We start from the raw sequence: 21,950 nt of genomic DNA, 5'->3' as shown, positions 1-21,950 counted from the left end.
TGTACCACTTAAGATGAATGGACAGAACATGCATATTGAAGGACCATAAATTGGCTTGTTTCAGCATTTTTAAATGACAGTCCCATTTACTGTTGTGTGCAGCACATGGAACATTTATACAGTAAACATCTTTAAATGTTTAAATATAGTTCATGTAAATCATCTGTTGTTCATGAGTGATCATGTACGGTGCTCTCAAATAATATTGGTTAAAATGTGAAATACTTCACATTTGCATATCTGTTGTTTTTGGAAATGGTCTGTAGTTTTCAAACAGCTGCACAGTTCATGTCTGAATCAATGTTCGTGTTGCCTCGCTCAAATTAGTTTCCGGTAGTCCCATTAGAAGCACCATTATTGTCTGCCATACTTGACTTTTGCCTTTACATTGTGTTCATTAATTTGGTGCAGCATATTTATTTTAATTTGAAGTGTAATTGGTTCATCAGTCTCATAGCTGTTTAACCACATGACTACCATGATGTGCTTTAAGTTTTATTCTTTCCATCTCCTAATGATTTTATTTAGCTCAGGAGAGTTTTTGACCTGGGTTCGAAATAGCCCATATTAACCCCCAGGACGAGAGGCCTTTCCAGAGTTGAATTACCGGTAAATTACAAGGAGGTAGAAAGAATAAGCTAATATAAGATGTTATGGTAGTGAAGGGTTAAAGCTGCAGTATGTTTAATTTCTCGTGTCTGCACGGTGCTGGTCCCGTCCATCTTCCCTAAAGTGTCATTTGAATAGTCAGCTTTTAATGGTAGAGCAGAGATTAAATTGTTTGTTCTAGACTTTTGAATTATACAGTTATTTTCTTTAACCTCCTTACCATTTCCCTAACCAATCATTTTCTTTTTATTTATTAATATTTTAAAAGTCTATTCAGCATCATTATCCTACCCTTGCCTCACCCCGTCTTTGCATGGGAAAAGGGGTCAGGATGGCAGTGATGATATTGAATTATTACCTATTATTGTTTTCAGTGTTACTAGTATGTGTATTGAGTCCCTGTTGTTAAATCTTGAAAATTTCAGCCACCTTGAATGTGGAGCGGTCATGTTTTCTCTGTACAGCGCGCCTTGCAAAAGTATTGGTCGACTGTGTGATGCAGCTTCATATTTTTGTGGGATTTTATAACTAGTTTTGAGTTGCCTTAGAAAGTTGCCCCTGAAATGTTCTAGAATGCAGTCATGTGTGTTAAGGAATGTACTTAATTTATGCATGGTGCCGAAAGCATGGTCTTTGTCATTGTTGAGTCTCCTTTGATTTATTTGATTTAGCATTGTTAGTTGGCTGATTTATTGATTAAGTTGAATGACCATTATATGTGTAGTAACCCTTGTTTGGCTTGGTTGTGTTTCTAATAACTTGATCAGTGCTGAGGTTGTTTTTGTTGGTTAGTGTTGTAAGTGATTTAAGAAGTACTGGTATTTGTACAGTAAATCCTCTTTATAAGTCACTCTCTACTTTTAAATTTATTAATTATTATTATTATTATCGTACTATTATTATTTTTTATTTTTTACTATGAAATCCACATCATGGTAGAGAAAAATGGCCTAAGTTACATTCTGTAGTTGCCTGAAAAGTTTGCCAGTTCCCCAAAGTAACTTCCACCTGTATGGAAAAAGTTGTGATATTTTGGAAAACTTCCCTGACTAGTAATGAGGACTGCCTGTATTACTTGTTTGAAGTTGATTTAAAAAGATACTGTAAAGTACTTTAAAATTTTAGCACTGAGTGAGTTGTAGTAGTTAACAGTAGGTGATGCTGTTTCCTTATATATGCATCATTGTCTAATCTTTTGTTTAGTTTATTCAGCAATAACCTCTTCAGTCCAGTGAGGTATTCATTATTTAATTCTTGCTACCTCCAGATGATTCAGTTCAGTGTGTGGGGGAGAATTTTCAAACTGGAGGGGTTAGTTACTACAACCTTATCAACTCCTTCAGTATGAGATGCCATGCTTAAGCTGAGTAAAATCATTCAGTGGTAGCAAGAATAAAATAAAAAGTACATTGTTGTAGTGAAGTGGTTGTTATTAAATGAATGTGTTTACAAGCAGTGTTGCATTAAATCTTGGCTAAATAAAATTGTCTGGCATTAACTGTAATTGAGAAATGAGAGTTGATCCTTTCATGAGAAAATTAATTATGGAAGTATTGGCCTTCTCATTTTTCGGTATCTGATTCTAGACAGTTTTAGTCAGTTAAGAGTGCATCACAGAAATCTGAGTTAATCTGGCCACTCCAGTGACATTTTATATTTTATTCATGCTGCCTTGAGTCGATTTTCATTAGCTTGGAATGGACATTTTGAACTGGAAGGGTTAAATTTAGTCTTCCTAATCCCTCCAACACCAGAAGTGTTTCCTAAGCTTAGTAAAATGGTCTAAGTAGCAAGAATAAACTGCAAAAGATGTCACTGGATTGAAGGGGTTAATAACACATATACAGTATTGAGGTACAGGTAATTATGAAAAGTACAGTTTATAATTAACTTGTGGTAAATTATTTAAGTTCAGGTGAGTCAGTGTGTAATCCCTTCAGCCTTAGGATATCTTTATTTTATTCTGGCCATTATGATACAGTTTAGGGAGACATCTATTGAGAGACTTTTATTGAAGGCTCTGTTTCATTTGTCCAGTATGAAAAATCTCTCCTAAGCTGAATGAAATCATTTGGAAGTCACAAGAATATTGGAGATATCTTTAGGTTGAAGAGCCAAACCTTTTCATTACAATGACATTCTTGCATTATTTTTGCTGCTTCCAGAGACAGTTTTATGGAGCATCTGAGAAACTTTTCATACTGGAGGGGTTAGGTACAGCCTTCTATGTGAGGAAATAGATACAACCCTTTCAAAATGAGAGTTTTTTCCCCAAGCTAAATGAAACTAGCTGGATGTAGCAAGAATGAACATAACAAGATGTGATGGTAGTGAAGGGGGTTAGGAGTTTGGTGCTGTAATCTCATGCCTTCCTTTCCCTCTTCCCCTCCTCATATTGTAGAACGGCCCAGCCCAAGTGGGGATGAGGACCAATGCCAGGGTATGCTGGTGCGTAAACATGAATGGGAGTCCACTACCAAGAAGGCATCAAACAGGTGAGTTCTTTATTTTCATAGTCCATCCTCATCATAAGCATTATTGTCATCCCAGCCCCATTTCCACGTAAGATTTTTTATGGTGTGCTTGTGGGTCTTGTGGTAAGATTAATGGACTTGTAATAAAATTAGCTCACCAAACAGTTTGTGCCATAAGATGGGATTGAACTTTCATCCTTTATGACAACAGACAACATCATTAACCACTTGTGTTCTTTGTGGCAGATCATGGGACAAGGTGTACGTGGTGCTGCGAGGGAACATGCTGGCATTCTTCAAGGACCGCAAGAGTTACCAGGCTGCTCCTGAGGTCTTCTTCAGAGGCGAGGCTCCTTGCGATGTTGCTGGTGGCCAGGCTTCAGTGGCGGACGACTACACCAAGAAGAAGCATGTTCTCAGGCTCAAGTAAGTTTATCATCCTTCGTAGATTGGAGGTGCCTGGTGGTCTAGTGGTAAGACCAGATCTGTTAGGGTGATGGCTTTCCAAAGGTATGACCTCCTGGAGGTTTTTGGAGGCTTTTCGGTCATGCAGTGCCACCAAGGGGAATATTAGACTGGCCATCTGATTTGAATGTACTAGATGTTAGTAGCTTAGCATCAAGCCCCTACACTTCACAGAGTGTTAATATGGAATTGGCTAAAATATTACTGTTACTGGATTGGATAACAGACAGGTATTATTTATCAGGTACTGTATCATCATCATCATTTCCAATGCCTTGCTTTCTCTTAGGAACCTTGAACAGGGGATGGCCACAATGGAAATTCCTTCAGGCTACCCTATCATCACACACCTCACTCCCAAAAACACTGCTCTACCTCTTCTTTCTCTCTCACTACGACACTGTTCCACTCTCTTCCTCTGTACTGTGCAAGGTCTGCTGTCACGTAATTTCATTTGCTTCACTTATAAAGGCTCCAGTGTGCCTGCATGTTTCGACAAGGTTACCTAATGGCATCTCTCCAAGCTGCTTAATCTCTAGCATCTTCTCTTTTCAGTCCCTTATGCTTGAGATCACACTCTGGGACCACATCCCATGTCTTTTTTGGTCAGCCTCGCACAGTTTTACCTTCAACATTCACACCTCACACCCACTGCACCCAGTTGTCATCCTCCAGTTTTTCCACATGCCCAAAACATCTCAGTCTACCCCTTCTCATCACAAAACTAATACAGGGTACATGAAAGTTCCATTCTTCCTTTCATCTCTTCATTCACAATCCTGACCCCCCCAGGCCTGTCATTGAAGGTTGCATTGCACATCCATCTAATCATTTTCACTCTGTTTGAGTCAGCAAATATCATCGTCCTTTATTGCCCAAGTTTCACTATTGTACAGCATAATGCTACTCTTGATCTCACTTTCGCTAACACTTTAGTACCCTGTGTATGTACAACATCGTCAGCCTCAACTTTCACAAATTTTCTTTGGCATCCAGTGTATTTGCATTCTTTATATACAGTATGACCATTTCATCTCAATGTATTCCTTTATATTCACTAAATGCTTTCATCCTCAAGTCTTAACACCTATAAACTTCACTATTACTTACACTCTCCATCCATCCCATGCCTGCAGCTGTTCTGAGAAAGGCCAGTTCTACACCTTACAACTTAGACAATTCTCTATCACTGTCATGCCCACACAAATGTCTGCATTGAACCACACACACACATGCACACAAGAAAGAGAGAGAGGGAAAGTGCTGTCTTACCTCTATGCCGACCCTCTTACCCTTCCTGCCTGTAAATACAGCCAAGCTCACCAGTTATTTTTCTTCCTTGAAGTGATCTCTCCCTAACATCACTCTTCATTTTGCCATATTTACACAGTATAGCTCCCAGACATATAAAACTGTCCTGCAAACTCAATGAAAATTCAATTATTATGTTTTTGCAGAGCACTCATTTTTTGTCATTCAGATATCATCGTTAGCTTATAGGCAGGGTACAAGGCTTAATTTCCATTTAACTTCAGTGTTGCTTTTAAACCTGGTGTCCTTACTTTCAAGTCTTTGTATAGGGGCAACCAGGGCGATCTGAATCACGTAGACCACCAGGGCAGACCAGACCAGTCTTTTTAATCACAAAAAACACCTATGTAAATTATTTTTTTGAGGATTCTGGGTTTCTGTCATGAAGAGCAACAACTTACATATATCTTATGCAAGTATGAAGTTGGTACAGTCAGTTTTAACAAGATGGGATAATTTTGAGTAAAGTGTTAAAATCTGGAAAAGTAAACATGGTGGCAAACTTTGTTTTTGGAAAACCTAGTTTTGACAAAGTTTCTTCCTCTGAACTAAATACTGGTAACTGAAATTGTGTGAATACCTATCAGTGTCTTTACTTTATGTAGGGGGGTTGGGGGGAAGAACAACCATGAGTCATGGTGCACAGTCATTTTTGGTCCAGGTTAGCCTTGGTGTCTTTACACCTCACTGGGGCAAGCTAGACCAACATGATATTTTTTACAGCGTGCACAGCTTTTTTTCCCTGTCAATTGCAATTCAGTAGTGTGTGTGTGTGTGTGTTTGTTTTGTTTGCTTTTGTGCATGCATGCAGGTGTTTGGTCACAAGCGCATTCATACGGTACAGTGAGTCTTCGAAATACGAAAACCCGAAGTATGAATTTTCGATGGTATGAAAGCGCTGAATATGGAGAGATCCACAATATGAAAATATCTGACTCGATATGAAAATTGATACGAAAGGAAATACAGAGAAAGCCCTATTATCCAGACTATATGGTGTGAAGATGTGCCTGAATAGTCTGAAATCACAATTAATCCGGCGGAAACAAAACACAAGTACTGTTAGATTAATTTATTTACCGGTAAATGTACAGTGAAAGACAACTATCTTCCCAGTTCCATCTGAAGAAAATTTACACCAGGCGAAATACAATGAATACTGTTTCTTCTAGTGTGTGTTTCAAATGGTTCGATTTTCCACCCTATATTCGTCAGACTTTGGGAAGATACTTGTGTCTTTCACTCTACACTTGAAGCAGCAGAAAGACCTTTCCAATTCAATTCATAATCCTCCAGCTTGTTTCTGTAATTTTCTGACAACTTTCAGTTTGGCAAATTACTTTTTCTTGCTGCAAAATGTCCTCCCCGTTATTATTGTCACTTTCCCCTACGATCGTTTCCAGTGCAGTGAATGAAACTCATTGTGCTCAAAGGTGGATATCATTTCCCAATATCCCAACTGGAGGTTAGGTTAGGTTATATTATTAGGTACAGATTAGCTCGGTTAGGCCAGGTTTAGTCAAACACTTTCGGAAAACAGTCCTTTCCGCCATTATGTTAATGAAATAAACAAGAGTTGTCACACCAGAACAGCTAAAAACAATGGGGAAACAGATTTAACAAGAAACATTTACTGTATTTACCAACCCAGAAATAATCTGAAAAATATAACAGATTATCAGGAAGAACTGATTTGGTAAGGTGCTTTTACTGCTTAAAAGTAAAGCGTATGTTTAGCCCCCTCAATGGCTGTGGGTTCAGAAATTTGTGTGCTTCCGTGGTCGGCCTTGGGACCATTTTTTTCAAAGTTCTAAAATCAGTTTCTTTTTCTTACATGTGTGAAAAGACTCGTCTGGCACACCTGGCTTTTTTTATTATTATTTTTTTCCCCTAAACCCATCCTGTGATTTTCTATGATTCGTGAACGAATTAATAAAATCAGGATGTGTGTTACATTAGCACAGAAACGTCGGCAAAAACATCTGGGATGAAGTGAACTGTGAACGCCCTGACTGCTTGGGATGGTGGAGTAGGGTTGTGTAAACACACTGGTGACCTTCGTTCCCTTCCAATAATTGCTCGCAGTTTTTTATAGCTCACCCTAACTCAACATCACTGACACTGATACAGTAAGGCGTCATTCAAGGCCACCAGCTATGAAAGCGTTAATGGAATAGATTATTGTTTGTATCGGTCCTCTCTCTTTCACCCATACGCATAAGAATGAACAAAAAGAATGAGCAGTAAATGTACACTAACTTTAAGGAGCAGAAATAACTGTGCTCAGTCGGTCTGAAATATATTGGGAAAAGTGATACCGAACGAAGAATGTGGAACTGAATTCTAACCTACGAGAACATGTAGACGAAAGATTAATTTTTTTTTCTGATTATCAAACATTTTTGTTCCATATCATCTCTTAAAATTGTAAAACCCATAATCTTTCATGTAAGCATACAGCCTAAAGACCTTACCAATTCAGTTCATATTCCTCTAGTTTGTCTTCTATATTTTTCTGACTATTTTGAGGGTGGTAAAATATGTTCTCTTGCTGAAAGAAACTTACTCAAAATTAGGGCGCATGTAATCTAAGCATGTAAACATCTGTGAATAGATCTGGAGTGAAGAGAACGCCTGAATGCTTGGGGTAAACGTACCAGTGACCTTCATTCCCTTCCCATAATTGTTTGCAGTTTTTTATAGGACGCCTAACTCAACATCACTGACACCAAAAACGGTAAAGTGTTGTTCAAGGCCAGCAGCAATGAAGGGTTTAATGGAATACTATACAAAAAATTCAAAATGGGTGTGGTGCACAGCACCACGCTCGCTTACCGAGAGAAAACAAACTAACCCCTCTCTGGTAAACAAATTTTTGTGCGCTTCTGAGTTGAGTCCACGTCCCTCCTCTCCTCGCGGCTTCACTGGTACGTGAGGATATTTTCGCATCTCTTCACCTTTTCGTATTGTTTCACCATGCCTTCCAAGCGCCCTGCATCATCTCCAGCATCAGGGGAGCTGCTGCAAAGAAGCAGCAGCACCGTACTCTAACTCTGGAAAAGAAATTGGAAGTTATAAGACCCCATGAGGAGGGGCAAGGAGTCTCGGAGATTGGGCGTACTTTAGGTCTTGCAGCTTCCACCGATGGGACTGTGACAAAGAAAAAGGAGATGTACAAGAATATGGACACCTCCTTCTCAACAATTGTACATAGGTATTGCTTACTTCAAAATGGGGAGGGGGGTAAAGTATAGGTGGGGGGTCCAAGGGGGTCCTGGGACGCATTCCCCCATTTATATGTATATTTCAGTGGGGAAAATCATTCCGATATACGATATTTCAATTTTTTTTTTTTTTTTTTTTTTTTTTTTTTTTTTGTCCCTATCCCTTTCTTATATCGAAGACTCACTGTACTTTGTTTATTAGTCATTCATATGTTAAGTGAAGAAGGTAAAGGTAAGGGTGGAGGCAGATGTCATATGGCAGTTAGCAGCATGCTGTTTGCTGAAGACCAAGTACTGTAAGACATGAGGGCTGATTGGACTAGTAGCCGTGGAGATTTATTCTTGCCTCAGATTTTATGCATTCACGGGGTAATCATTCAGTTCTGTCATGTGAAAATAGATTGACCGAATAGTAATAGTAACCAAGGAGACTCATTCCTACTCATAAATAAAGCTTCTCAAATTTCATGCAACCATGACTTAGTAGTTATTAATGTTGTGGAAGCAGCTCATTTCCAGCTGGTGAAAACAAAGCAATCATAACTTCAGTCTAGCCTTGGGTCTAATATTTCCTTGACCTCCAGATTGGTTGGTGGTGCTGAGTTCTTGTTCCAAGCAAAGGACGAGGATGAGCTGGGACAGTGGGTAGGAATGCTTCAAATAGCCACAGCTTCCGATGGTGCTGCCGGCCCGTCCCGCTCCCAGACGCTCCCTGCTGGCTCAGAGAAGAAGGATGAACCCAAGCGACGCAGCTTCTTCACGCTTAAGAAGAAATAGAGGAAAACAGGCGATGGGTACACGTCTGTCCACTTTCCCTCCGGTTCTACCACGTGTTTTTTTATATTGACAATTCCACCATTTTTCGCCCCCCGAGTTATTTTTTTTAAAGCATTATCCCAAGCATCAATTATTTGTGCTTTTCTTTTCTATCATCTCGCTCTCCGCCATTCTTTCATCCTCGACAAGCTAGGCTTCAGACCTAGCATGGAAAATATACATGGGCCTTGAAATGCTATTGCTGGTGTCGGTTCTTGGTTGTTGGCTACTTTTATTATATTTTTTGCTGCTGGGATTGGAACAGAAATAATACTTTTTTGCTTTGACATCAGCTTCACCTCATGCAGTGTCTTCCAGGCTGGGTCTGAAAAGTAAAATTGCACCTCTTTCTACAGTGACAATGTTATGGCTTAGTTTGTAGTGTTGATGGCCTCCCTGGCCACCAGTGAGCCCTGCATTAGCATGGGGGTCAAATCCCTTCAAAAGCCCAGGCTATATAATCTACTGTATAGCTGTGTTGGGAAAATTAGGGTCAGGTTCTGCTATGTTATGATGCATGGTGGAGCTAGGGTAATGAAAGACCATTATCAAAAAGCCGTCATCAAACCATTGCTAATGCAAAGCTTACTGGGTAATATTTTTTCTTTGGAATATGAAATGTTGATCGTGTTGTGTACTAGTTGAGGTGGAAGATATGTGAGTCTGTGCAGTTCCCCAAATGTCTGCCTAGCACTGCCATGGCTGCGTTTTCCCATGATTGTTCCTTTGAAGGGGATTGTGAGGAAATGTATATTTAGTGAATTATTTTAAATTGTCATTTATGTTATGAAAATGATTTGTTTAATTTGTCATTTTAGCTGTAGTACCAGAGTTTTGACTAGATAGCACCTAATTGTATTGTACAGAAATGATAGAACTATACCTATTGTGCTGCTTTATGCTTACATTTGAACCATTTCATGTACCACTTCATATAGTTGTTTAAATCATTGCCAGAGTATGGAAGACCAGCCACCATTGTAATCTAGTGAATGGGCAAGTGTACTCTGAAAGTGTAGGTGTGAGACAGAAAAAAAAGCCTTTGCAGATTTTTTTAAAGACTTCCCATCTTTTATTACATATATTTCTCGTCACATGAAATCAAACCTGACCGAATCCTCGACTCAACCAAACAGAAGAGCCAGGTTTCATCCCCCCCCCTCCTCTATTTCTGGACCAGCCACCCGCCGCCAGCTGCCCTTGTGGTCAAGATGAACACGGTACGACCTAACCTTGTGCTTTTTCATTCCCTCCACTCCCGTAACCCCCCCTACCTTTCATGCCCTACCTCTCTTGCTTCACTCACTGTAACTTACTTTTGCCATTTATGCCTCTGCTGATATACTTGACACCCCTCATCTTCCCCTTACCCATACCCATCACTACCCTTCTACTCCCGTTACCTTGTCCAGTCATACCCTTTCCTCTATCACCTCACACCATCATTCCCTGCCTTCCACATGTCCATTAGTGTTCCCTTTACCCCAACCATTTTGTATGATCTCATTTCCCATCATCCTTTCTCTGCCTTCCATACTTTCCGTCTTGTTGACTTGATCTCCGTCTTTGTCTTTTCTTGTTTCCTTACCCATCCTGTACTTTCTCCTGTGAATATCGATTCTGCCCCCATTCCTTCCTCCTCTAATTTCCTTTGGATTTGTGCTTTAACATAATATGCTGGGCGAGTTGTCTGCTGGAGCACTTTTAGAGAAATTTATGAGTATATTCTTTAGCTGTAAGTAAAGTATATTTTCTAAAGCGATATTTGAGTAGCTATCCTTTTTATATCTTCTAGTCAGGATGTTGATGGAAGTAGAATAATATACAGTACCCGTCTCAGTGTCATATACCTTGGTGTATATGTGTGTGTGGTCGAGACGTCAACATGAAGTGGATCCTACCCGCAACTGGCGTGTGCCAGTTGCGACGTCAGCCTCTCTGCTTGTTTACAGCGTCAGATTTTGTTACTGTAGCCTTATTTACTTACTTGAGTTACCCATTAACATTGGCCACAAATAATTTTTTACTAGGGCATCTGATGCCCAGTAATTTTCCTCACTCCCCCCACCCCCCTCCCCCTGTCAGTTAATGCAACCACCATTTATGACAATGTTAAGGAAATTTGTGAGGTTGTTTCTTAGAACCAGAGGTCTTAATATGCTGCATGTTCATAATTTTATATTATACAGTAGGCAATGACCACAGTTTCATAGTTACCAAGTGGCTATCTGTTAATGTGTCAGTTTACCAAGTGCACTGAGGTGGTCTAGAAAGCAAAACTGATAATTTTTCTCCAATTTTAATACTGATTTTATAAATGGCCTTTGGATGTGCTGTCACATTAACTGGTTCAGTCAGGACTCTTTTTAGCCCGCTATGATTTATTTTATGAAAAATGTTTATTTGGATTGTCTTTTACCCTGTACAGAAGCATTTATTTATAAAAAATTATATCAGAGTAATTTCTCGGTGCCCAGCAGCGGCCTTTCAGCAGCCCTGCCGTGACTAACTCGTGCTGTCGCTCTGGACGTGAACTGGTCGTCTGTCACTAACTTTCTAATGGAGGGATGTTAGATAAATGCTTACTAGCTTCATAGCTGTAGGTTTAAGTCTTCTGGCTAAATTATCTGACAAGAGGTAATCTTAATTGTTACAGATAAAAAGTGACCACTGTATATCATATATTGTGACACTTAAATAAAATTGTTTAAGTGACTAAGTGTAATTTTATTCAACTAACATTTAGTAAAAGTTTTGCTTGACTAAATCACCACAGTCTTTTTATGATGAGCAAATCATCACCTGCATGTGACTGGCCTAATTAAGGTAAGTCAGGTTCTCTAGTTAGTACCTACCGTTTTAACACCTTATTTAACACTTATTTTATGTGCATGATGCCTTATACCGGGATATGACTGATAACCATCTGCATAATATATGATGCGTCCAGCTTTTACTTGACTGAACCACTGAACATAACTGCTTTCCCTTGATAGTTAACTACTTAATTTTTATTTCTTATTTTAGTCTTGCTACCTCCGGAGGCTTCTGTTCAGCTTATGAGAGACTATTCAAACTAAAGGGGAGTTAGAGGAAACTTTCCTAACCCCTTCAACATGAGAGGCCTTCCCTAAGATGAAATACATTGTAATCATCTGGGGGAAGAAAATCAGACTTGAGGGGTTAGTATACTGTAGCTATCCACTTTGTCCTCACATCTCTGTAGTTTTTTAAATTTTATTTTTTATCTATCTATCTATCTATCTATTGCCAGACGCCTCAATCCCGTTTGAGGTGGCCAAATACAAATCGCCTCCAAGTCGCCCTGTCCCCCGCCATTTCACTGCCCTGCTCCCAACTCACACCCCCCTCTCTCATATACCTCTCCACCCCATCCCTCCATCTCATTCTCGGCCTCCCCCTCCCTCTTCCCCCCTCCACCTCACTCACATACACTCTCTTCGTCAGTCTTTCACCCTCCATCCTCTCCACATGGCCAAACCACCTCAGTGTGTTCCTCATAAAACTTCCTATCACATCCACACCCACACCACAACGCTCCCTTATATCCTCATTCGTCAGCCTGTCTCTCCATGTGACTCCACAGGCTCCTCTTAAATAACTCATTTCCACTGCTCTCAGTCTTGACTTGTGTCCTTCCAACAACGTCCAAGCTTCACTTCCATACGTTAGAGTTGGTATCACAATACTGTCATGTAGTAACTTTTTCACTTCCATGCTCACTTCCCTGTTTCTTATCACTGCTTTCAAAGAACCAGCAACCTTTCTTCCCTGCTGTACCCTTTCAAGCACTTCACCCTCCAAACCTCCATCCTTACTCATCACACTACCCATGTACTTAAAAGTACTCACATTTTCCAATTCCTCACCATCCAACCTTGCTGTACATTCACTGACTTCACCTCTCTCAAAGACCATCACTTTACTCTTCCCTACATTCACCTTTAGATTGTGTTTCTTACACACTCTCTCAAACTCATCCACCAAGCCTTGCAGCTCCCCTTCGTCTTCACTCAACAACACAGTATCATCTGCAAACAACAGTACAGGGAGTTTCCAAACACTATCCTCTCTCACCAGGGCCACTCCAACATCCACTACCCTACCTTGTACCTCTTTTATTACCCCATCCATGTACAGATTGAACAACCATGGAGACATGACACATCCCTGTTTCAACCCAGCTTTCAAAGAGAAAAATTCACTTAGTTCACCATCCACACACACTGCAGCCTTCGCACCATCGTACATACTCTTCACAGCATTCAACAACTTCCCATCTACTTCATATATTCTTAACACTTTCCACAATCCTTGTCTATCCACCCTGTCATATGCTTTCTCCAAATCCATGAAAGCTGCATACAACTTTTTTCCCTTCTCTAGAAACTTTTCCACTAAAGATCTAAGAATGAATATCTGATCTACACAACCTCTTCCCTTCCTAAAGCCTCCCTGTTCTTCTCCAACCAATTTCTCTGTTCTTTCTCTAACTCTGTCAATAAGTATCCTACCATACACTTTTCCTATTATATATACTAAGAAGACAAATGCCCCTATGATTACCACACACTTCTTTTTCCCCTTTTCCTTTATACAAGAGAATAATTATACCTGACTTCCAATCCTCTGGGACTCTACCTTCCTCCCAGGCCAATTTGCACATCTTCCACATCCATTCTACTACTATCTCTCCCCCATGCTTCAGCATTTCACCACACACTCCATAAATTCCTGGGGCTTTCCCCGATTTCTTTCTTCATTGCTTCCACAACTTCTATCCTACTGATTTCTTCCTGTCTTCTCACCTCCCTCCTTCTCCCAGCCACTTATACTCGCATTTCTTCCATCCTCTATGTTCAACAATTCCTTAAAGTGTTCTCTCCATCTGCTCACTTTTTCTCCCTTCTCCACTAGTAATCTACCATTTTTATCTTTCATTCCCCTGCTAACTTCACTTCCACCCTGTCTTACTCTTTTCACCTCTTTCCAGAACATTTTCTTACAGTCCCTCCACTTTACACTCAAATTCCTTTCAAATTCCTCATCCACTCTCTTCTTACTCTCTCTTACTAATCTTTTCACTTCTCTCTTTCTTTCTACATATAACTCTCTCTTCCGCCTCTCAACTTCTTCCACGCCCCTATTTCTCATCCATTCATTGTATGCTTTCTTCTTTTGTGCCACAGCCTGTCTCACCTCTTCAGTCTACCACGCTGTTCCTTGCACCCCCCTCCGTCTTCTCTTCCTTTCACACACCACATCACATGCTGCACATATTTCTTCTGTAAATATCCTACACACACCTTCCACGTCTCCCATCTGCTCCAATTCATATTTGCCCAATCGTTCCTCCACTTCTCTCTTATACTCTGCCTTTTTCTCATCCTCTTGTAATCTTTCCACTCTCCTTGCAACTACTCCTTCCTCTCGTCTTTCCCTTCTTCTATTCCTCCATCTTACTTGAATTCTAATTCTGGCCACCACCAAGTAGTGGTCAGAAAGTCCACTGCTGTATTGTATTCTGGTGACTCTGTATTATCTGCTAACTGGTAACATAATGCCATATAAACATGACCTGACTACTGTTAACTCTTGTGCTGTCACATGCCTGCCAGAGAGTATATTGTAGGTGTGGTGTGTGTTTTAGGGAGAAGTGATTGGACATAGAAAATATTTTTCACAGAAGTACTGAATATACATTGGTAAAAATCAGCATACATGTAAATCACTCTTTCTACTCATAAATGAAACAAACTGGAAGGCTAGGTGTCCCCATTCATGTGTAGCAATGAGCTGAAGTTGCTTTGTTTTTAGCTGCCACAGCCTGTGTCTTAGACTTGTTTCATTTTCACTATCTTAAGATTCAATTTCCATACATTTTATGCAGTTACACTAGTACTTTACAGTATTGTATGACTGATGTATTTACATGGTGCAATTTCAAATTAATTGTTAGCACTATATATCAGTGCATTTTTGTTCACTTCACTTCATATTTACTTGCTTACTGTTCCAATCACTACTGAATGTACATACTGTACTGCACTTATTATATGCACTTTTTGTATGTGCATTTTCACTTTTTAGCACTTGTCACTGATTATTACTAATATATACATATTTATACATACCAGTATGTATTTACATTTCTACAGTATTCACTTGTAGGTCAATGTTTGAGATGCTGGTGGTGGTCACTGCACTTTTACCAATGCTCAACCCAACCTGACTTGACACACCACTGTTTTGTCGACAGTCACATTAGTAGTATGATGGCACACCCGACAGAGGATTTACCAAGCAAGATAAGCGTCCTGGTTAGGCAGTGACATGTAAGAAAGTCCCAGCCATTGCACCTGTTGGCCACATCTACAGTTTCTGTCCTCTGTTTGACTGAGCAATAAGACCAGGTGGTGGTGAAGCTGCTTGTGATGCTGATATCTGTGGGGAAGGTGGAGGATGGTATGCAGAGCTGGGAGGGGTATTAGGGATGGAGGACATGCAGATACTGCAATGTTATCCTCCCTGCTCATGGTAGACCATCCACAATATCTCCCTCACTGCCAGTGGTATCATCATCACTTTTTTTTTTCATACAGCATGCTGGGATCATCCACATCATCCTCAGATCTAGTGGACAACAATATTCTGGCTTATTTTGATGGTCAGTGAATGGTGAGAGCATAGGTGGTTAGGGTGAGACAGGCTTTTGTCTGTGCTCACTCATGCTGTCATGGACATGGATACAGTCTTTCTTGAGGCATTATCACTCACTCCATGTCACTGTCACTACAGTTACTATAATGCAACATTACTGTCTCCTGGTAATTACCCCTTTCTGGGAATACCTTGCCCTCATGGGTGCTACAAGAGGATGAATCCCCCGAGCTAAGACCACTGGATCATATAGCTCTAAATGCCAAGGAGAGATCCTTGGAGAGACCGCTACATCTCTTACCCTAGTGCAGGCTCGAACCACCAGTCCTGTGGCTGTGAAACACGAGCGCTACCACTGAGCTATTCTGGCCCCATGCATGCTACAAGAGTGGATGGTAGATGGGGCAGGCCATAAGGAGCAATCTCCCTAACTTCCAAAACTCCACTGAGAGTAGTTGTAGAATGGAAATGCTGTATCAATTCATGTATGGCAAGAAACACACAAATTTCGTGCCATTTGAAAGTATGGAAAATCTGCCAAATAAAGCCTTTACAGTCTAGAATGCATGCTACAGACTACTGGATATGCCATCTGCAAGGCATGCTGCAGCCTAAGGGTTAAGCTGCCCACCTCTGCTAGGTGTGTGCATGAAGGCTTGTACTGTTCACTCCTCCTTCAATAACCAACGAAGGCGCTGAAGTACAATTACTGCACTCTGAAATTTTTCAAGAGCTGGAAGGATTTCCAAGAAAGAGAATCCTGCTATGATTTATTCCACTCATATGACATTAAAAAGGAGTGTCGTTGCAGTATATTATGTGACAAGTTTACACTTGTGAATCTGTGTTTGGTTAATTCCATCAGCACTTTGACTGCTTTCTCACCAAAAAATGGTGGCTTGGATCTAGAACTAAGAAAAGCAGAGCATAATAATACAGGAAACACCTTTCATGCTTTTTTCATACTGTAATAATTTCCCCTATCAAAACATTACTAATCCCTGCACATTAACTCCTTCAACCCTGTGATGCATTTTCACTTTAATCACTTCACCAGCAGAATATTTAACCTAAGAAGGATTTCTGGTAGTGAAAAGGTCAATGAAAGTTATATCAAACCCTTCCAATTTGCAAAGTCTCTCCTAAGCTGATACAGTCTAGTAGTGGCAAGAATACATAAAAATGACATACTCTGAAGAAGCTAATTCTATACATAATTTATATTAAGCAACATTGGGTCTGGTTAGTACTTGGATGGGTGACCGCCTGTGAACACCAGATGCTGTTGGCATCCCTACGTGTCAAGTGGGGTTGGTGGAGGATTAGTGCCCCTCCCTGTAATACAATTAACTCTAAGCCCTTGGCCACCCCATTTGGGATACATGGCGTCTGGCAATGAATGAATGAAAAATATTTACCTTTCATCTTGGATATGCTCTTTCAACATAAACAGTGAATGTATGTGACACTGATATGTCTTCATAAAGGAATGCATGTATGGCTTTTATACTAAACAATAATGCTATTATTTCTGTTTAGTTTTTAGGTAGTTTCCTTCCAGCCACATATTTCTCCTCCTTCCATCCATAAGCAGCTTTGTCCACTCACCATATTTCTTTTGTTTACTGTATAATTTGTATTCATACTCAAAAATAGTCAAACCTTGGGTACTTCATCCTCACTGTCATTATCTCAGCCTCAGTATCATTCATATGTGATGGAGTGAGGTACAGTAGAATCCAAAAGAGAGAACATGAAAACAGAACTGTCAAACAACATGGCCGCTGAAACAGGTCTCACAATTGTTTACATATCAATCAAGCCTTCAAAATTCAGGTTTCATCTCACAACAACCATTACCACATCATTATTATTATTACAGTACAATATATTATTTATTTTATTACCTCTGTCAATGAAGCTGGAGGAGGTTATGTATTCACCTGTTTGTCTGGTTGTTTGTTTGTCCACATGATATCTCCAAAAGTTCTCAATGAATTTCAATGAAAATTTGTGGAAGGGTGGGCCCTGGGCCAAGAAAGAGAGAACTGATTAAATTTTGGGCCAGATCCGGATCCTATGTATCCCGCACAATATAAGATCTCAATGAATTTCAACAAAATTTTGTGGAAGGATGGGCCAAGAAAGAAAAACAGTAAAACCTCACTATAACAGACTAATTGGGACCCAAGCCATTCTGGAAAAAAAAAAAAAAAAAAAAATTCGATAAAAGTGACATCCAGACTTCTCCCTACTAACTCGGAGTTTTTCCGATATATCAAACATTAATCCAGACTACACCAAAGGTTTTTAAACAGTTTTCACTGCCACTGCAGTACAGTACTGTATTATACATTCACTACATTAATCAAATGGTATATATGGATGTGATAGGAAGAGTTATGAGGAACACACTGAGGTGGTTTGGCCATGTGGAGAGGATGGAGGGTGAAAGACTGACGAAGAGTGTGTATGTGAGTGAGGTGGAGGGGGGAAGAGGGAGGGGGAGGCTGAGGATGAGATGGAGGGATGGGGTGGAGAGGTATATGAGAGAGGGGGGTGTGAGTTGGGAGCAGGGCAGTGAAATGGCGGGGGACAGGGCGACGTGGAGGCGTTTTGTTTGTGGCCACCCCAAACGGGATTGAGGCGTCTGGCAATAGATAGATAGATATATAATAATACTGTACTGTACACTGATAAACAGGTCTTTTATTTACCTTATTCCAGTGAACATAGCTGAAGTGGTCAGGCAGTCCGAAATGCTCCTGGCTTTATCGGACTTGTTCCGACATAGAAGAATTTAGTCTGGTAGCTCCTCAATTCCGATAAAAGCAAATTCCAGTCTGTTGAAGTCCGTTATATCGAGGTTTTACTGTAATTAAATTTTGGGGTGCATCCACATTTGACACTGGTGGGGGTATGCACTCTGAATGCTTCCTAGTTTTCAAGATGCACTTCATGTACATCACTGGGACAGTATGTCTACTGACTTGCATTTTTGAAACATGAATACTACAGTACTGTATACAGTCTGTGTATACCTAATGTATGGTACTGAATTAGAATGAATTTAGTTTTCACCCGTACTGAACAGCCTGTACATTACCAAAGCTTTTGCAATCAAGTAATGCCTTTGAGAAGGTCATCTACCCTTAACATACTGGACTGTGGTAACCTGTTTGGAATAATACACCTCAGAGGGGGGTTCTATGGGACTGGCTGGCAGCTACTGTTGTAATGAACTGTTGAATGTAATGAATAAAAATTGCTACTATAGACAGAAGGGGAATGACTGGGAGTGAGAGGCAATAAGGAAGGAAGGGACCAGATGCCAGGGATGTGAGAGGTATTAAAGAAAATCAACACTGGGAAAACACCAGGATTAATGGACTGTGCTGCAATATGTGTATACTGTATAGGGGAAAGATACTGTGACTGAATGGATCTGAAAAATGAACAGAAATGCCTGGGAAAATGGTAGAGCACCACAGGGTTGGACATCAGGGATAACAGCTCCCTTGCACAAGGGGTGGGGTGTGTTAACCAGATCTTTTCTCTGTGATGTAGAACTCATTAGACACTGAGAGAAAGAAAAGAAGTTGTAAGGTATCTTCATGGATCTGAAGAAAGGATATGACAGAATATTGGACTGAAACAAGGATGTGTCATGTCTCTGTGGCTGTTCAACATACCCTGTATATATTGGTGGTAGTATAAAAGAAATAAAGTAAGGCAGTGAATAATAAGTGTCCCTAGTGAGAAAGGACAGTGTGTGGAAACTACCTGTACTGTTGGCCGAGTGAAAATGAGTTATCTGCAAGGAGTCAGGATGTATGGAGTTCCATGGGGAAACAGACAAGTAAATGAAGAGGGTTGGGAGCATTGAGGTGCTGATATGGACATGCAGGAAAGTATCAGGAGTGCAATACTATCCCGAGATAGTCTGGACATATGAAATGAACGGAGACTGAAAAATTAACTATGTATATGGGTGACATCATGGGAAAGGCAGACTGAAAATGAGGTGGAAGGACAGAGTGGATGGGCATATTAATGACAGTGGTGTGGGATGGAAAGAAGGCCACCTAATGGCAGAAGATAGGGCAATCAGGAATTTTGCTCTCTGTCATCTTGTATTAATATTTTCTTGGAGGGAACAATCTTGCAGGCTTCTAGCCTTTGGACCTTCTTCCTCGCACTAAAAAAACTGTTCATAGCCAACTCATCTGAGAGTATAGTGTCTAGCTATAGATAGATAGATAGGTAGCTAAACATATGAACTGCAATTTTCATGTATTGCTCACCAATCTTTGCAGAAAACAGCCTACATGATTTTCTTTCTCTCCCTCTCTCTTCCTTAGTGAGGGGTATGGTATCCCCAGCACCTGGCGGCAGTGGCTGGTGGAGGGTGGAGTTACATGGACATCTGGATCACGACTCCACTCCTTCACCACAAGACAGACTATTTTCTCATCACAGCGGCTGGGATTCTAGCATCTTTTCCTACATTTATTTTGCATACTACAGCCAACTATATTCATTATTAGTAATTTACATTTTATGTATCAACATAGACTGCACAAGTAACATAAAAGAAAATATTAATGTGGCAGATGAAGAAATAAAACTGACAAGCAGGTGGTTTAGAAAGCTTTGTAACATGTTAGGTGGTTTATTTTGCATATTACAACTAAATACTGTCTTGTATGTCCTTGTAACTTATATAATTTTTTATACTGACATTGCTTGGATCGATAACGCATGAAATAGGTGATATATTAAGGAAATAAACTGGTAAGGAAGAGATGGTAGGGAGACTCTGTGACTTGGTAAAATATATGGTCTGATCAGTAAGCATTTTATGAAAGCAGGAACAATAAAAAGTCACTCTACTAATGAATTCACTTTGTGGGGTTAATGGTGATTGTTTTGAATTCTATAGGGCATCCTCTGTGCTGAAGAAAAACACATAGCCCTTTTAGTCATGACAGGGTAAAGGGGCCGAGTGGGTTTATAAGATGAAAGTTCTCATCAAGCTATAGGGATTAATTATATATGGTTTGAGACTGACCTGCTCTACAGTGCAGATGTCATCCATTCCTGAATCATCATTCCCAATGGCAGAAAACTATACAGCATCTTCTGGACTCGGTCACAACATCACACTAACATCCAAGAAGGGGCGGGATGAAACTGGCTGAAGGAACACGACAAATACCAATAATCATAATGCAAACATAGTATCATGACTGAAATATATAGTACAACGTTACATTCTGAATATGAATGAAATGTCATGTATATACATGCAACATACTGTAAATGTCACTCATGTCTGGAAATATGTAAAGTACACTAATATATACTGTATTTGTAATTTACAGCAAGATACTTCAATGTAATGTAATGTACAGGACATATATAATCATGCCGAGTGAATGAGATGTAAATTCTAGAGTCCAACATAAAGACATTATCTAATGAACATGAAAGTTTATATTAAGGAGAACATATCACACCTTGAATATAGTTATGTGTACTGTACGTTTATATTTTCTCTGCACTCTGCTGGCTTTGTATTTACGTAACTAGTACAATTTTTACTTTTTCTAAATACAGTATCTAGCCAGAAAGTCATGTAGTCATGTGTATTTTACCAGGAATAAAATAATCCAAAAAATCCTTCTGTGGTGTATTTGTGAGTCCCATTGGCTGTGTTTAACCTTTTCAGTCTAGTGATGTATTTTTGACTTTAATCAAACCACTCCCAGATAATTTTGTCCAACAATGATGCTCAATTCTCGTAGTGGAGGGGTTGAGTAAAGGTATATTTAACCCTGTCAGCTTGAAAAACTATCTCCAATGACAAATACACAAATGGGTATAGAAAAAAAAAAGTAAAAATGAAAGGGTTACAGCTTATTTTTACAGATGATGGCAAATATTTTTAGAGAAAAAGGAAAGTCAAAATATTCTGACAGACATTTAGAGAATATAAATGGTTATTGCAAGTGAACAGCCTGCATCTTTTATCAGAGCAGGCATTAGTGATGAGTAGCCAGATACATTCTTAAGAAAGTGAAAAAATCAATGAAAAATGGGGGTTTGCCTTCCCATTTGTGATTCATTGTACATTTAAGCATATGGCCCCCAATCAATGAAAGTCTTGATAATAACCAAACTACACTGACCAATTTCATCCACCCTACCTAACATAGGCTTCTCCTCTTCACCCCTCCCCCCCCCCCCAAAAAAAAAGCCAAACATACTGTAACCTAATCACTTTATAACTTGAAATTACAGGTACTTAAGCTAACCTAGCCAAATCTAACCCAACCAAAGCAAACCTAGCCTAACCTAATCTTAACCA

The 21,950-nt window shown here is 39.8% G+C and overlaps 1 protein-coding gene across 8 annotated transcripts in view; it reads left to right on the top strand.

The window, feature by feature from the left end:
• The window catches only part of beta-Spec (spectrin beta chain), a 185,982-nt gene extending 164,720 nt beyond the window's left edge, over positions 1-21,262 (top strand). For 6 of the 8 annotated variants that reach the window (XM_080275473.1, XM_080275471.1, XM_080275472.1 and 3 more), the window contains 3 exons: positions 3,011-3,104; positions 3,330-3,509; positions 8,668-11,618. In XM_080275473.1, coding sequence (XP_080131599.1) covers positions 3,011-3,104; positions 3,330-3,509; positions 8,668-8,860 — 467 coding nt within the window. In that variant the 3' untranslated portion in view covers positions 8,861-11,618. Of the gene's footprint in view, positions 1-3,010; positions 3,105-3,329; positions 3,510-8,667; positions 11,619-19,941 lie in introns of those variants that run through there. The other 2 variants (XR_013898048.1, XR_013898047.1) reach the window with 2 other exon arrangements.
• Positions 21,263-21,950: the final 688 nt, after the last annotated feature.

The sequence above is a fragment of the Coenobita brevimanus genome, chromosome 61, assembly GCF_032717465.1.
Source record: "Coenobita brevimanus isolate Jiangsu-jjx chromosome 61, ASM3271746v2, whole genome shotgun sequence".
In the NCBI taxonomy this organism is placed as follows: Eukaryota; Metazoa; Arthropoda; class Malacostraca; order Decapoda; family Coenobitidae; genus Coenobita; species Coenobita brevimanus.
This window is presented reverse-complemented; position numbering and strand designations above follow the sequence as displayed.